The 15,861-nt window shown below is 52.4% G+C and overlaps 6 protein-coding genes across 6 annotated transcripts; all 6 read left to right on the top strand.

Annotated features, from left to right (window-relative positions):
• Positions 1–40: 40 nt before the first annotated feature.
• Positions 41–2,556, top strand: AA0111_g8430 (hypothetical protein; the record flags this gene model as incomplete). The annotated part of the gene is made up of 2 exons (XM_028654877.1): positions 41–102; positions 150–2,556. The coding sequence occupies 2 exons, from the start codon at positions 41–43 to the stop codon at positions 2,554–2,556; spliced, it is 2,469 nt and encodes an 822-aa protein (XP_028503916.1).
• Positions 2,557–2,735: 179 nt separating this feature from the next.
• On the top strand, positions 2,736–2,900 carry AA0111_g8429 (hypothetical protein; the record flags this gene model as incomplete). Its single annotated transcript, XM_028654875.1, has 1 exon — positions 2,736–2,900. The coding sequence occupies one exon, from the start codon at positions 2,736–2,738 to the stop codon at positions 2,898–2,900; it is 165 nt and encodes a 54-aa protein (XP_028504001.1).
• Positions 2,901–3,753: 853 nt separating this feature from the next.
• AA0111_g8428 (Exocyst complex protein) lies at positions 3,754–5,678 on the top strand (the record flags this gene model as incomplete). The annotated part of the gene is made up of 2 exons (XM_028654874.1): positions 3,754–4,258; positions 4,306–5,678. The coding sequence occupies 2 exons, from the start codon at positions 3,754–3,756 to the stop codon at positions 5,676–5,678; spliced, it is 1,878 nt and encodes a 625-aa protein (XP_028504000.1).
• A 917-nt stretch (positions 5,679–6,595) lies between these two features.
• AA0111_g8427 (Cell division control protein 3) lies at positions 6,596–8,292 on the top strand (the record flags this gene model as incomplete). The annotated part of the gene is made up of 5 exons (XM_028654873.1): positions 6,596–6,599; positions 6,808–6,840; positions 6,922–7,089; positions 7,142–7,605; positions 7,657–8,292. The coding sequence occupies 5 exons, from the start codon at positions 6,596–6,598 to the stop codon at positions 8,290–8,292; spliced, it is 1,305 nt and encodes a 434-aa protein (XP_028503996.1).
• A 1,036-nt stretch (positions 8,293–9,328) lies between these two features.
• On the top strand, positions 9,329–10,231 carry AA0111_g8426 (hypothetical protein; the record flags this gene model as incomplete). The annotated part of the gene is made up of 2 exons (XM_028654872.1): positions 9,329–9,632; positions 9,699–10,231. The coding sequence occupies 2 exons, from the start codon at positions 9,329–9,331 to the stop codon at positions 10,229–10,231; spliced, it is 837 nt and encodes a 278-aa protein (XP_028503992.1).
• Positions 10,232–14,780: 4,549 nt separating this feature from the next.
• Positions 14,781–15,855, top strand: AA0111_g8425 (hypothetical protein; the record flags this gene model as incomplete). The annotated part of the gene is made up of 2 exons (XM_028654871.1): positions 14,781–14,979; positions 15,260–15,855. The coding sequence occupies 2 exons, from the start codon at positions 14,781–14,783 to the stop codon at positions 15,853–15,855; spliced, it is 795 nt and encodes a 264-aa protein (XP_028504018.1).
• Positions 15,856–15,861: the final 6 nt, after the last annotated feature.

Raw genomic sequence — 15,861 nt, 5'->3', positions numbered from 1 at the left:
TCATCACAAACAATTCTTTCCTTTTGCCCCCAACTTGCGCATGGCAGGCTACAGGAACACGCGCAATCTGGGCCAGCTCTGGCTGCGGGGGACGCGTCGTGGGTAAGCTAGGATATCACGGCATTATATCCCCATGCTAATAGCACAAGCCTACACACGAAGCGTCCACTCTCCCACCGATCCAAAGCTGCTACACTCGGTCTGCAATATGGCCCCCCATGCCTCCTCGCAACTGCCGCGACGTGCTATCTCACGTCGGAATCGTCGCCAATCCCCCTGTTCCGTCCCATCCATCTGGATTCGCCCTCTCTCAAGCGGTACTTCTTCGGCGGCAGCGACGACAAGCAAACCGAAACCACGTCAGTAGGCGACGCTGAGAGGCAGGGAAACAAAGACGATGCCGAGAAGTCGGGCCAGCAAGATCCGCCATCGCAGAAACGTGTTGCCAAGGGCTACAGCGAAGAGGATGAGAACGCCGGCGAGAGCCAGTCCGCCTGGCAGACCATAACGGCCAAGTTCCCGGCCTCGCCATCTCCTTCGAAGCTCGGCGACACCATCATTGACTACATTGTGCCCAATTGGGTCAAGGTCCTGCCTGGTTTCATTCGAAAACTTCAGAATGAACTCTCAATGGCGCCGGGCTCCCTTGCCGAAGAGATCTGGTACCAAGCCAACGACCCCGAGATCAATCCGGAGATCATATGGGATGCCTCGGTGAGGGTCTCCAACGAGCTGTGTGATGAAGAGAAGGCATTTCTGAAGAAGAGGGCGCAATTCACCAAGGCTGCACTTGCGCGATATCTCGACATCCCAGAAGCCCAGATACACCCCGATGATGTACCCGTTATTGCCATGTGCGGTTCTGGTGGAGGTCTGCGAGCGCTCGTGGCAGGTACATCGTCGTACCTCTCTTCGAAAGAACACGGTCTCTTTGACTGTGTCACCTACACGGCGGGCGTCAGTGGCAGCTGCTGGCTGCAGACCCTCTATTACTCAGATCTCACCCAACGCAGTCACGCTCGCATCATTAGACATCTTAAGAACCGCCTCGGCGTGCACATTGCTTTCCCACCTGATGCCCTAGAACTGCTCGTCAGCGCGCCAACCAACAAATATCTCTTGAGTGGGCTCGTGGAGAAGGCCAAGGGCATCCCTGATGCTGATTTTGGTCTGGTGGACATCTACGGCGCATTGCTTGCCGCTCGTCTACTTGTACCGAAGGGTGAACTTTCCGTCAGCGAATACGACTTCAAGGTGTCGAACCAGCGACGATTCACTGACAACGGCTCGCATCCCCTGCCCATCTACACCGCAGTACGACACGAAATCCCATTGGCCGAACAAACAGATACAGACGTCATCGCTGCCGAAGCAAAAGCGAGAAGGGAGGCCTGGTTTCAATGGTTCGAGTTTACGCCATACGAGATGTGGTGTGAGGAGATCTCAGCTGGCATACCTACCTGGGCAATGGGTCGTCGGTTTGAAAACGGACGCACAGTCTGGCGGGACAATGGCCTGGCTTTGCCTGAAGTGCGCGTCCCCTTGCTGATGGGCATCTGGGGATCTGCCTTTTGTGCGACCCTCTCACACTACTATCGAGAGATCCGACCCCTCATGCGCAGTCTCACCGGTCTCGGCGGCAGTATCGACGCCATGATCTCCGAGCGCGATGATGATCTTGTCAAAGTCCACCCCATTGACCCCGCCGCTATGCCCAACTACGCTCTCGGCATGCGTGAATTCCTGCCTGCATCGTGCCCTGAGAGCATTTTCGAGCAAAAGAACTTTCAATTCATGGACGCAGGAATGTCGAACAACCTACCCATCTACCCGCTTCTCCGACCTGGACGTAATGTTGACATTCTCGTCGCCTTTGATGCCTCGGCCGATGTCAAGACTGACAACTGGTTGAAGGTAGCAGATGGGTATGCTCGCCAGCGTGGTATCAAAGGCTGGCCTGTTGGTGCAGGGTGGCCACCAGATGATGAATCCATGGAAGACCTGCAAAAAGATCTCGATCGCGCCCAAGCAAAATCCGAGCAGCAAGCTCAAGAAAAGCTCGCAGAAGCCAAGGATAAGAGTACCGAAGACAAGAAAGGCGGCAAGAAGAGTAAAGATTTAGGCTACTGCAACATCTGGGTTGGCACTACTGAAGAACGCACGTCCGATTCCGCACACCCCGAACCGAAACAAGTAGACGAAGACTGGGAGCTCATGCATCCTGAATCTGGCATCACTGTCGTCTACTTCCCTTTCCTTGCCAACCCAAAAGTACCCGGCGTCGACCCAAAGGTCAGTGACTTCATGTCAACGTGGAACTTTGTCTACACACCCGAGCAAATCGACAGTGTCGTGAACCTCGCTCGTGCCAATTACAGCGAAGGCGCTGAACGTACAAAACGCACTGTCCGCGCTGTATACGAACGCAAGAAAGCACAAAGAGAGCAGAGAGAAAAGGACGAGCGGGAACGACGATGGCGATGGAAGTTGAGCCAAGGAAGGATAGCTGGTCGTCGTGTCGGAGGTGAGAGTGAGCATGGTGATCAGTTCAGCTAAGTGAAGGCTGTGTAACACATGATGGATGAGGTGATGACAAGGAGTTGGAGGAGGCTTTTAGGCTTTTGGAAACGATAGAGGACGCATTATACCCACTTGGATCAAGAATGAAGATATTCACATTTTACGTATACTTTAGCGCCTTCGACATTAGTGTCCAGGATATTTAAGGTTGCTTCATGGACAGTGAAGATGAGCATATCGAGAAGAAGATCAAGCGTGAAGATACGGAAGACGAGACACCGGCCGGAATACTACCTGCCCCTGACCCGCCGACCGCTTCAGTCCCTATTTTGCGGAATGAGAATTGGACCCAGTTCCACGAGGTGCTTGGTGGTATCTAACCTGTGCGTTAGTGTTCAGCTACAGTCTTCGGTCAAACACATGGACCACAGTCATTGGCGGAATGTGGTTTCAGCTCTGCTTTCGATGTGCTTATCTGGCATTACTTTTTCGAAATTGCTTCTTATTCGCATTTCCCACAAGTCTCAAGTTCAACATGGTCTTATTTCATGACCCGAAAGATCCAGCTTTCAGCTTTACTCAACTTTCATTGTACTAAGGAAAGCCAAAACACTGGATGCATCTTTCACATACAGAATGCAAACCGCCTCAAGCGTCTGTATATCTAGATAACCTAGTGAATCGTCAATCGCATACCCCTGTATAATCTACCTCTGTGACTGCATGTGCCACCGTGATACCCCAAGTACTAAGGCGCACACGCGTCGTCGAAACATAGGTGACACGGAGACAGCGGAATTGCGATGACAGGCAACGCTGATTAGCGCATATCAAACCACCGCGAAGAACGCCATTCGAGGCTATGAAAGACAAGATGTAGCTTTGCTGCGGCGTAGCTCTGGATCCGGCAATCACATATTATGTTCAAGTACGATGAGTATCTGGAGTGGGTGTTCATCGTAAAGCGAATCGTGTCGAGACGATCTACACGGGACCCCGGTGGGTCTTAGCGTTGCCTCCGCGACAGCTCTCCGCAAGCATCCCCTCACACATCATTCAACACCAGGGTATAGCATTGCCTAATTGGTTATCCATTCATTGGTACCATTATATGCTGTACTTCATGTTCGCTTCATTCTTACTCACCCGCTTCATATAATTGAGGTCGCCTTCGCCGCCGTCCACGCGTACACGTAGGCCTCAAGGCAGTTGCGCATCGGCCCAGCAGTCGCCATGGTCGCCCCTCGCAAAGCTGCACTCCTCGAGGAGAGCGCGGAAGTCGAAGTGCTCTTCGCCAACATGGAAAAGATGAAGACACTCACAAAGAAGATCCAAGGCTCTGTCAATAGACTAGACGCGAGCGGAAAGGCAGTCCAGGAAGCAATCGGCCCAATCTACGGCAACACCCAGAAGCTGCAGATAGCCAACACGAATGTCGATCGTATAATAGACGCAATTGAACGACTCCGAGCTCCAAGAGAAGAGAGTGCAAAGGAAGAGAGGATTATTCGCGCTGGACCTGGACGGGGAGATCTTGACGGTTACATTGCTTCCCTCGACCGCACGAACATGAGCCTTGCAGATCTCAAGCGTACCAATCTTCGCTCCAACGAACAGGCTGTCGCAGAGCTCAGCGGGCTCTTGAAAATGGGTAACAAGCAGTTGGAGGATGTGTTCCGCAGCATATTGCAGGATAGCGCCCGAGAGAAGGTCCAGGCATTGGAATTTGTTGCGAAGCGTACGTCATTCGTGTCTTATGATTATGGAGATACTAACATGGCACAGAGAATCCGTTCCCTCGCATACCCCAAGATAGGCTTCAGAGCCTACGCAGCATCAATTCGCATATCTCCAAATCATTCGCCCAATTATCGCAAATCGATCTCTCACAAACTCCCACACGCCGAATATACGCAGACGTCAGGGGTGAATACCTAGAAAGCACATTGAGGAGTCTCATGCAGGCGACCATAAGCACAGCCCGGAAGGTGCAGGCAGATGCGCTGTACAAGAAAGGTACTAATGGTATCGGGACATACGTGCAGGCGATAGAGGGTCTATTTGTGGCAGAGTTTGATAACTTGAACTACGTCTTTGACAGGGAGGAATGGAGCGACGTCTACGAGTCAACGTGCCAGGTCCCGCTGCAGGACTTCACGAAAACGCTGCGCGAATTGAACGGGCATATTCAGAAGAACCTGTTGACAGACTGCTTCCTTGGATTTGAGATCTGCGGCATGGTCCGGACGCTATCGATGCGACTTCAAAAGCAGACGGGAGCGCTGAAGGACCAGATCTATGACAGCGTGAAGCCGGTTCGTGAGACGTCGAAAATGTCATTGAGCAAGATGTTGGAAGACACGAGGTCGAAAACACAGGCTCTCATTGCTGTTCCTATCGATGGTGGTCCTGTCGACATTACAACGCAGACGATGCGACGCCTGCAAGAGATGACTAACTACCTCGAACCTCTCGCGTCGATATTGGCATCGTTGGGAGAGGGTGGCTGGAACTCGGGGACAGCTAATAACTCCTCCACGGCTCTGGACGTTGGACCGGACGGCGTAAAGTTGTTCGGGTCCTATGCAGCCGATACCGTTGACACACTACTGCAGAATTTGATTGGAAAAGCAAAGATGTTGTTGAAGGGCAAGAATTTACAGGGTATCTTCATGGCAAACAACGTCGCCATCATCACGCGCATCATCCGCTCTTCGGAACTCGCACCACTCATGGACGACTACTCCAAGAAGCTTGCCGACTGGCGTAAGCAAGGCACAGCCATGTACCTTGAAGCGTGGCGTGAGCCATCAGGGTATCTACTGGATGTGCAGTACACAAACCGTAGCAAGGAGCGACCAACATCAGGCGGTGCAGATTCGGCAGCTATCGTGAAGTCTCTTAGCTCGAAAGACAAGGACGCGATTAAAGAAAAGTTCAAGAACTTCAACACAAGCTTCGACGACCTTGTCACACGGCATAAGTCGTACGCAATGGAACCCGAAGTGCGGAACCAGCTTTCCAAGGAGGTACAGAACATCATTGAGCCACTGTACAACAGGTTCTACGACCGCTACCGGGAGATCGACAAGGGAAAGGGCAAGTACGTCAAGTACGACAAGACTGAGTTGAACAGGGCATTGGCGAGCTTTGCATAGCGGGGCGCGGTGACTGCGGCGTTGGTTTGGATTTGTTTGCTTGGGACATGCGCAAAATACCCTTTGATTTGCATAGATAAGATGATGAGCTGGGTATGGGTATACAGGGGGAAGCCACGTAATTGGATAGGTGTCGAGTCTGGCACCCCGTGTACTGTAGTGCCACGCTGCAGCAGCGTGAGAGTCAGCGTTGGAGATGAGACGGCGGTGTCGAAGTCATGGCAGATAGTCATAATGAAGCAGTGACCTAATGTCTACTAGGTAGTAACGCGCTGCTCGTGCCTTCTAATTAGCCACACGTGATGCTACCTCTTTGGGAAGCACGGTTCGCGACTGCCTCTTGTAGGAGTGCACAAGAGCACAAAACATTCGACAAAGTGAAAGGTGTCAACTGCCATCCCTCCTACATTCTCCCTCGCCGGCCTTTCTGCAATTCGACGTGTGTTGTTTCCAGCGATAGTCCGCACCGACACGCTGCTAGTGGTGACGCGGGGATTTTTGGTCTAGTGCCCATTGCTTCGGCGTTGCTCCAATCGCGCCCATCCCTGTGCGGACCCCTTTCCTACCCAGCGACGGACGGCACCACGACTTCCCTTCCCAACGTCGCAGCCTCCGGACAACCACGCCATTTTCCTTCGCAGCCCACTGCACCACTTCAATTCATTGCTTTGAGTGCATCACTCACTCGAGAGCATAACTACCGCTGACTGGTACGCCGTCCTTCCTCCACGCCTGTTTCACTTTATTTCTCCAGATCCCTGGCTTGGGTCGCGTTGTACATTTGTCTAGCAGCAGCCACGCCAGCCAGCACCACCACGGCCTGCATGCATTGAGAGCCTCCGCTGACATCGCTTCTCCATCTACAGAAGTCCCTCACTTGACGGCCCATCGCCTGCGTTTACTACACTATTTACACCATGGGTAAGGAGCTTGCCCCGGCCCCCGTCTCGCGACATCAACAACTACACCTGAGCTACAAGATCATTGGCACCTCAGGCACCCACGCAATAGCCAAACAGCAAAGTGCGGCAGGCTCAATGCAGTTCTGCACTGCTTGCTGCTTCTGCGCTCGACGGGCCATGCTCTCTCTCTCTTCCCTCCCTGGCCCCTGGCTAACACATTGCTTTAGAATCCGGTGCTACCTCTCCCGCGCCGCCTACCCGTGCGTCCCCATCGCCCCCAGCGTCATCCAGCGGATTTGGCATGGATCAAACGATGTCGATGTCTAACGGCTCCTCTCCAGCGGTCCACACCATCACGGCGAAGAACCCCAAGGCCGCAGCTGCCATGGCGAACGACATGAACATTGTGCGCAGGAAGCTCACAGGCTACGTTGGTTTTGCGAACCTGCCCAACCAGTGGCACCGTAAGAGTGTGCGCAAAGGGTTCAACTTCAACGTCATGGTTGTCGGTAGGTGTGCCCCCGCCCTCTGTTGTCAATCGGAGCTAACGTGTCATTTCAGGCGAGTCTGGACTCGGAAAGTCAACCCTCGTAAACACACTCTTCAACACTTCGCTGTACCCTCCCAAGGAGCGCAAGCCCCCGAGTCTCGACATTTCCAAGACCGTTTCGATACAGTCCATCAGCGCCGACATCGAGGAAAACGGTGTTCGTCTGAGATTAACAGTCGTTGACACACCTGGCTTTGGCGACTTCATCAACAACGATGAGTCGTGGGATCCAATTGTCAAGAACATTGAGCAGCGGTTCGATGCCTACTTGGACGCTGAGAACAAGGTCAACCGCATGAACATTGTCGACAACCGCATCCACGCCGTTGTTTACTTCATCCAGCCTACTGGCCACTCCCTGAAGCCCATCGACATTGAGGTGATGAAGAAGCTTCACACCAAGGTCAACCTCATTCCTGTCATTGCCAAGGCCGACACCGTTACTGACGATGAAATCGACAACTACAAGAAGAGGGTACGTTGCTTTTTCTGAGCTCCCCCTTTTCGACTTTGCTAACAGTCACAGATTCTTGCAGATATCGCCTACCACAAGATCCAGATCTTCGAGGGACCACGGTATGAGCTTGACGACGAGGAGACAATTGCCGAGAACCAGGAGATCATGGCCAAGGTTCCCTTCGCCGTTGTCGGATCCAACACCGAGGTCACGACCGTCGATGGCCGCAAGGTTCGCGGGCGTGCGCTGCCCTGGGGTGTTGTTGAGGTTGACAACGAGGAGCACTGCGACTTCGTCAAGCTACGACAGATGCTCATCCGCACGCACATGGAAGAGCTCAAGGAGAACACCAACAATGCTCTGTACGAGAACTACCGTTCCGAGAAACTTGCACAGATGGGCATCCAGCAAGACTCCAGCGTGTTCAAGGAGGTCAACCCTGCTGTCAAGCAAGAGGAGGAGCGCTCGCTGCACGAGGCCAAGCTCCAGAAGATGGAGATGGAGATGAAGATGGTGTTCCAGCAAAAGGTGCAGGAGAAGGAGAGCAAGCTGCGCCAGAGCGAAGAGGAGCTGTACGCCCGTCACAAGGAGATGAAGGACCAGCTAGACCGACAACGACAAGAGCTCGAAGAGAAGAAGGCCCGTATCGAGTCTGGCAGGCCGATCGAAGAGAAGGGCAAGAGAAAGGGCTTCTCCCTCCGCTAAGCGCCATGTCGGCGTCACGATCGTCCCTCCCTTCCCGCTCCGGACGACACACGCCTCTCAGCCACCTCTTCTCAGTTCTTCACACCCTCTTACCAGACCTTGTTTAATATAATGCGGCCGACGATACCACTGGGTGCTATCGGTAAAAGGGATAATACACTACGATGGAACATTGGGGACGATGCACAGCAGTGTCACATGTTGGTGCAGTTGTCCGGATTGTTGATTGATACCAACGTCTTTGCGCTCCTTTCCGATTCCCTTGCTTCACCTTCAGCATTTTCTATTATTTAGTATTCGGCAGACGTAGTTCGGAGCGAGGAGTGTCGGACAGGTTCTTTTCATGTACTCTACAGACTATCATAGGCAATTTCATTTGTGGGCAAAACGCGAAGCTGATTGCAAACTAGTGATGTTTCTCAACAAACAATGCGACTCGGGTGGAGAAACAACAGTGACGACATTGTGCTTGTTGCGAAGACGCTTACAAGCTTGTGAAGACGCCGGCACATGGAGGCCTGGCTGGCGGCTGAGGGGATCGTCAGGGTGCAGGCGTGGTAAGGGCGCACGGGCTTGTGCTAGCCCACTCCAGAATTGCAGCTTGCCATGCCATGTCGTCACCCCCCAAACGCCCGAATTCTGGTTTGCTGCCCGCTTTCCTACTCCCTTGGGAACGTACAACCACACCATTACTCTGCTCTCACATTCCTCTGCGTCGACAATCCTCGCAACTACAGAGCAACTTTACTAAGGTCCCGGACCTGATTTCTCAATCGGTAAGTCGACCCCGCCTATCAGGCACGGCGAATATCACGAGCGGGTCCCGAACGCCGGGCAGCACCAGCAGTTTCCAGCACCCAGCCACCACTGTGGACACATTGCACCTTGACATCCTTTCGCAAGGCAGCAGATCATTTCCAGCGGTCGGCCATTCCTCCTGTTCTACATAGGAAGCCGCATTCTCTTCCCCAGATCTTTACTGACGTTGCAAGCTGCCTATTACGTAGCCCACACGACAGTTTCCGAAATACACACAATGGCACCCCCACCTCCTGCCTCCATGCCTTTGGGCCAGCGCCTTGCTGCCCTTGCCCAAACTCTCCAGTTTGCTTGGTTCGCCGGACACGTTACCCTGCTGCTCGCTACTTTGCGATACAGCTTGTCGTACATCACCTTCAACTACTCCTCGCGATGGGCCGCCTTCTCCTACCGCACTGCCTTCCTGTCGGCATGCGTCACATACGGCATCGTAGTCTACAAGGCCTATCGCGCCCGCATGAGGGCCGGAAAGCAGGGCGGTGTCGTCGCTCTTGCTACCGATGAGAACGTTCAGTACTTGAGTAAGTCTTCTACGAGGCTGTGCATAGCCTTTCCCCCCCACGTAGCACGTGCTAACTATTTGGCAGTCATGGCTCTCGTCTGGCTCTTTTCGCGCCAGATCCCCCTTGCCATACTCCCCTTCTCCGTATACTCCGTCTTCCACGTCGCTACCTATGTGCGCTCCAACCTGCTGCCCACCATCCAGCCCCCACCCGCTGCTCAGGCCGGCGCCAAGCCACAAGGCTCCGCCGCCTCCGAGGCTATTGGCAAGTTCGTCAAGGAGTACTACGATGGCTCCATGACTCTTGTTGCCCTGCTTGAGATCTTCCTCTGGTTCCGCGTCCTCGGCTCTGCCATGCTCTTCCAGAAGGGTTCATGGATCCTACTCGCTGTCTACACTGTCTTCTTCCGCGCTCGCGTTGCGCAGAGCAGCTTTGTCCAGGAGGCTATCAACCAGCTTACTGCCCGCATTGACGCTCAGCTTGCCAACCAGAGCACTCCTCCCGCTGCCAAGCAGGGTTGGGCTACCTTCAAGGGCATTGTCAAGCAAGCCGGCGATGCTACTGACATCCGCAGGTACGTTGGCGGACAACAGGGAGCCCCTAAGAAGGCACAGTAAGCGTTTCTCTACGCTTGTGATAATGTCCCCGCCTCCAATCGCGCACGACAACATACGTGTTGGAAGGTTGTGGTACCATTCTTGACGAAGATACGGCAGTCATGACGAAGAAGACAATAGACTTGTTTGCGTCGCCTGTGGACGATCGAAGGAAAAGTGTTTGAGTCGGAATTTGGTCGTTAACGATATCCCAAATGTGCGAGGCTGATTCAGTCTGGAGTAGATGACAGTAGAGTAGGATAGTATGGGTCCAAGGAATATGTGGCCATACAGGATTTGCGCTTGGAGGAGGATGTTAGGATGAATTCTCCTTGTCTTCATGGAGAAATGTGGTGTTTCTGGTCTGTTATCATGTTCGCAATTGCAGTACAATCAACGTTCATATTGTTATTTGAACCTCTATACATGAACGTGGTTGTGCTTAGACAACATAATCTGGGTAGCACATGATCACAGCGTGCACATTGTTTTGACGGTCTCGGTGCGACTTATTGTGATGTTCAATTCGTGACAGTCATGCGCCCGTCTTCAGTCAACCCCATACATTAGCGCTTACATCCTTCTCACATCCCATCCCGCCCCAGTGTTTGGAAGGTGGTGTTTTGGTAGGACTTATTATGATCGGCCTTGTGTACAGGGAGTGCAAGCGGCGCTGGACATGCTCAGTACTTTTTTCTTTACCTTCTTCGTGACAGTAAACTTGGAACAGTATCTATAGTGTATGCTCTAGGTCGTTGTACCTAATACCAAAGTCGAAAGACGATTCTACCATGTGTTTATATCTGTCATGGTATTCAAATTAGGTAATGCAGTATTCGGGTAGATGTGTTCGGATCTCCGCTTATGGAACTGATATATAAGGTGTGTGAGAACTGAATGTTGAGTGACGAATTAGATGTGAGAAGACACAACAACATGGCAAGGATGAGAGAAGAGTCATGCGTTTTATCAAACTGGTTTTGCCAGTAGCAAAAGTAGCGAGGTTTTTCGTCGTTTATCAGCAATATCAGGATCTGTGAACAGCGTCGATCTGTCCAGCTTGAATATGATGGGATGAGCAAGTCATGTTGTTTCAAAGTATGTTTCTCCATTCGAGATGTCGCACACTTGAGGACATGGCACAAGGGATGTCATTCTGAAGTTTTTAGTTACGGCATTGATTCTGTACAGGTTGCAGAGTGTATATCTAGCCGTCATGGAAGATGTCATCCTTGTTTCTTAGCTACTATCCGGTGCTGTAAAGGTTGCAACACCTCTGTATATTGTAGTCTCATATGCACATGTATACACCAACAAGCCTCACACCACTACTCTTTGTCTCGCTTGGTGTCCAACTGAAACACCATATGACGCCATCACCAATTTTCGAAGCTTGGTACTCAAGCTATTTGGTATATAACATTATATGTATGTATGTATGCGTTGTCATCAACGGCAAAAGAAAATATCAACTGTCGACTGCCGACTGCCGACATACTCGTCGTGCCCCTGGCGACGGTTTTTGCTTGTTCACAATTTTGTGGTAGCGCAACGGTGGCGGACGGAAGGATATAGAGGAAAAAGGAAACCTGTGATCGAAGTGAGTTCGGAAAGGTGGTTGGTTCGACGCATGCATGTGTTCGTTGTCATCTGATCAATTGGGAATCCGCGGCCGAGATATGAGCGGTGACCCTTTGGTGGTAATGAAGTTGCGGTGAAAAATAAATGCGGCGTTGCTTTGGACGTCTTGTCGAACGCCGCTGTATTGAACAACGAAAAGCTAGCATACCTTTCCCAGCTAGGTATAACTGCTTACCTCTCCCAGTAGACGACGAACATCGGCTAAATTCAGGAAGCGAGATGTCAAGAGTGGTTGCTTTTGATAAATTTCGGCCCGTTGACGGAAGGGAAAACGTGCTTCTTGTTCAACTTGCTTATGGTACCACGACGAGCTGAAGAATTGAGCTCTGGCACATGTGACAAGGCATCTTGGCAAGAAATCGATAGTGTTGCCCGCTTAGAACCTGCGGTAAGCGATGTAGATGGGGACTTATGTGCAATTTTTCAAGAAGAAGGAACAAGATGGCTGCAGTGTGAGCGGCTGCGCGGAGCATGGGATTGTGAAAGATGTGCAATCGATGCATAAAGCAACTTGATGTCGTCCTGAGAGGAGCCCTATCGGCCTTATTTGTACTGCACGTGTGGGTTCTGGCCACATGAAGCAAGTCTTCTACCTTTGGTACGCAGTAGGAATGAATGAGCGCATAGCTTCTCGTGGCTGAATCTAGATGTTTGGGATGGCCGAGCATCACCGCGTTGTGAAGCATTTGGAATCTGCAACGTTCAGCCGTGAACATTCGGGTGCAGTACCAGGTGTTAAGTCATCAAATTCTTTAAAGGAGTTGCTGTGAAGATTGTGGTAGATCTAGGCGCGGTTGTTTCTTGGAAGGCTAAAGAATTCTCGACCAACTAGAGCCTTCGGGAGCTACTTACGCCACACACGATGACGCTCCCGAACCAAACAGGTGTTCACAATCTAGACATAAAGTGTAAAGACAGTTTGAACGCTGTTGTTTCAGAATGTCCGAGTGGTTTTGATTGGAGACAATGCTCGATGGTTGTGGCTTGTCAGCCATTTAGGAGACATCAGTAGCGTCCATCGGTGAGGCACGACATCTGTCAGCGTCGGTGAGCCAATCTCGACGTCTGAATCTGTCTCGATCCTGCAGCAAGAAGCAAATCGCGCATGGTGCTGAGGTCGAAAGAGGATGAAGAGTGGAGCCTTGGACTCAGGCCCAGACTCCCGAGGCTCTTGAATGTTGCGTACGTGGCCTCCATCAGTCCACGGAGTCTGTTGAGGTATTCCAACATTGAGGGATCGGAGATGCACGCTACAACCATGACGACAATGTATGCGTCTCATAGCGACGGTTCCTGAAAGCGCGGCGGAAGGTGGCTGCTCGCACAAATTAGCGTAATCGATAGCATTAGTCGTACAAAGCTCGTAAACTCGTTAAGGCTACCGGGCAAATGCTGTTTCACGACTCTGTAGATGCTAAAGATGGAATTTGTCGTCTGTGTTTTTCTCTGTGCGCCAGTATTGGATTGCTCCACCCGCCCCGTAATACTATCGGAGAAAACTAGACGCGATGGACCGTCATACGAGGCGCCGGAGCCGAAATTCCGCCAGCAAGTCAGAGCGTTCGGGAGGAAGCTACGTATTCGCGTGTATAGTCAGTTATGGCGATTCGTGTTGTGTGCAGATTTGGTGTTGACGGATCAGGTCAGTATCATGCTGGGTCAAGTGCATGAGGCAAGCGGGTGAGCTGCTGAAGACGGGTTAGGATGACTGCGCCCCAGAGCTTGGATGTGGGGTTCGCAGCGCGCTTTCGTCTGCAACGTCCCCTTTTTGCGAGCTTGGGTGCGGAGATAGGATGCATCCGAACAGCCGTATCGTATCGTATAGCGTGCGTGCTCCCAGGTGCGGAACATAGCGGTGAGGGAACTGGTGCTGGCTGCTCGAGTGGCATCAGCGGCGTGATGGCGTGACGAACGCACAGAATGAGGACTAATGCAGGGCAATTGACAGCGGCGATGCGATCGATGGGATTTGACATGTGCAAAAGATTCTGCAGTCGGAACTACGGGTGAAAAGTGTGATGGTTTGTTTCGCAGTGGAACTTGTGGATAGACAATAATGCCCGCAGTAGTGCTCACAGGCGAGTCGTCGGCGGCCTGGGGGGGTTTGATGCGCGTGTAGGATGGAGGGCATAAGCTTTTCCGACAAGACGATATGCGAGATTGGGGGGGCCCTATACAAAGTTTATGTCGTGTCGGTATTGCAACTGCCAGATGAGCGTCAGGCTGTATGCAGATGAAGAAGTTAGTGACTGCTAGGGTGTTGATCGTGATGGAGTAGACGAAGATCTGGAGAAGACAAGATTAGATTGGGGATCATCTACCACGCAACATCGGCGTACTGTATTCCTGGGTCTCGATTCCCTAGTCGTATAGTTTTAGAAATCACAATGTGTGATGGGCACAACTCCGGACCCGGAACAACATTGACCATTTCTTACCAGGCACCCAGGCGGCTGCACACATCCACAAATCTCACAGCCGCACAAGCCATAGCTCGCATCGGTAGCCCTGACGATGGCGCATAGGGCCAAGTTGTAGCTGGCGCTGGCCTGAGCGGGAGAGCGTGCGCGCGCCTGTAAAAAGATGGCACGGCAGGGAGACGGCTACTGCAAGCTGGAAGGTGCAGGGGACCAGCTAGCGAGCGACGCTACCCATCCGCCGCTTTCACCGTCTCGGTTTTCTTGGTCGGAGCCTGGGCGTGTATATAGACTCGTGAATGCCCTCACTCTACAGGCTCTTCTCCCCACTGACGATATTCCAAACTTGGCTGCTTGGTTCATGACACCCATTGCCCATCGACTCACGACTACTACAACATCACACGACCAAGTCTCCAACCATCTCGCTTACACTTCGCCGACACCGCCGTACTACCGACAGAACACATCAACATAGTTACAGTTTGGGAAAAAGGAAAAAAGACAACACAATGGACTACTCTCCAGCACCATCTATCAACAGCGAAATGTCAGACGAAGAGTTGGACAGGTACTTTGCAAGTTGTGTTCCGCTGTCCAACCTGCCAACCCCTCCGCCAGCAAAGGAGCCCACACCAACTCGGGTATCAACACCAGCCGCCCAAACATCGACACAGTCACACGACATCATTAGCCCTCCACAACACGAAGGTTAGTTCACTTTTACCTCACATGTCAAATCTCTGTTTACGGCATGTGGATGATGGTGTGTTTGAGTCGGACCGGGCGGCAGAGCGACGTTCCCCTGCATACGCCGCCTTGGCCCTCGTCATGCTTCATCCCAGATGCTCCTTTTCCAACTCAACACTCCTTACTCCACAAATTCGAAGTGTTCCTGTCGATCTTCTAGTTGTTCCACCAACACCCCTCCACCCAGGATCAAAGCTGTTGCCACTTCCTTGATTTCGGACCGCTAACATACTATCTATAGTATACGCAACCCACCTTGCGAACCTCGTTCCGCTCAACGTCTCCACCCACCGTCCTCATGCATCAGTGATTCAAGGTTTCCTGGACCGCGCTGGGCTGCCAGATGAGATTGTCGCCTTTGCGGGGTGCTTGCTGGATGCGTTGAGCAGCCGGTTTGCAGCTACTTGGCGTGATGCTCTTGCGCCAAGCGACTATGCTCGCGACGTCAAGAACTTTCTGAGGACAGACTTGCGTCAGAACGCACATGTCAGCCCAGATGTTGTTGCACTGGCTGCACTTTCGCTCGCGCATGGCTTCCTGGTCGACCGTCAACGTTCCTCGCGGCACTGGAGCATTAGGGAGAGCGACGGTGCTTTCACCGTGCAGGAGATCGAGGCCACCAAGCGAGCTATGTTGCACGACATGGACTATGGTCTTGCTCGAATCTCCAACGACATGGTGGAGCGGAGGCTGAAGAACATGCAGCGAACAAGCACATGTCCCTCCACACCGATCTCAATCACGACCGCAACGAAACAACGACAAAACCTCTCCATCAGCCTCCAAGGTACTGCAATCTGGAGCTATGGCGCGCAGACTCCGGAGCCCAGCCCATGAGACGGC

The sequence above is a fragment of the Alternaria arborescens genome, assembly GCF_004154835.1.
Source record: "Alternaria arborescens strain FERA 675 chromosome Unknown contig_21, whole genome shotgun sequence".
Lineage (NCBI taxonomy): Eukaryota > Fungi > Ascomycota > Dothideomycetes > Pleosporales > Pleosporaceae > Alternaria > Alternaria arborescens.
This window is presented reverse-complemented; position numbering and strand designations above follow the sequence as displayed.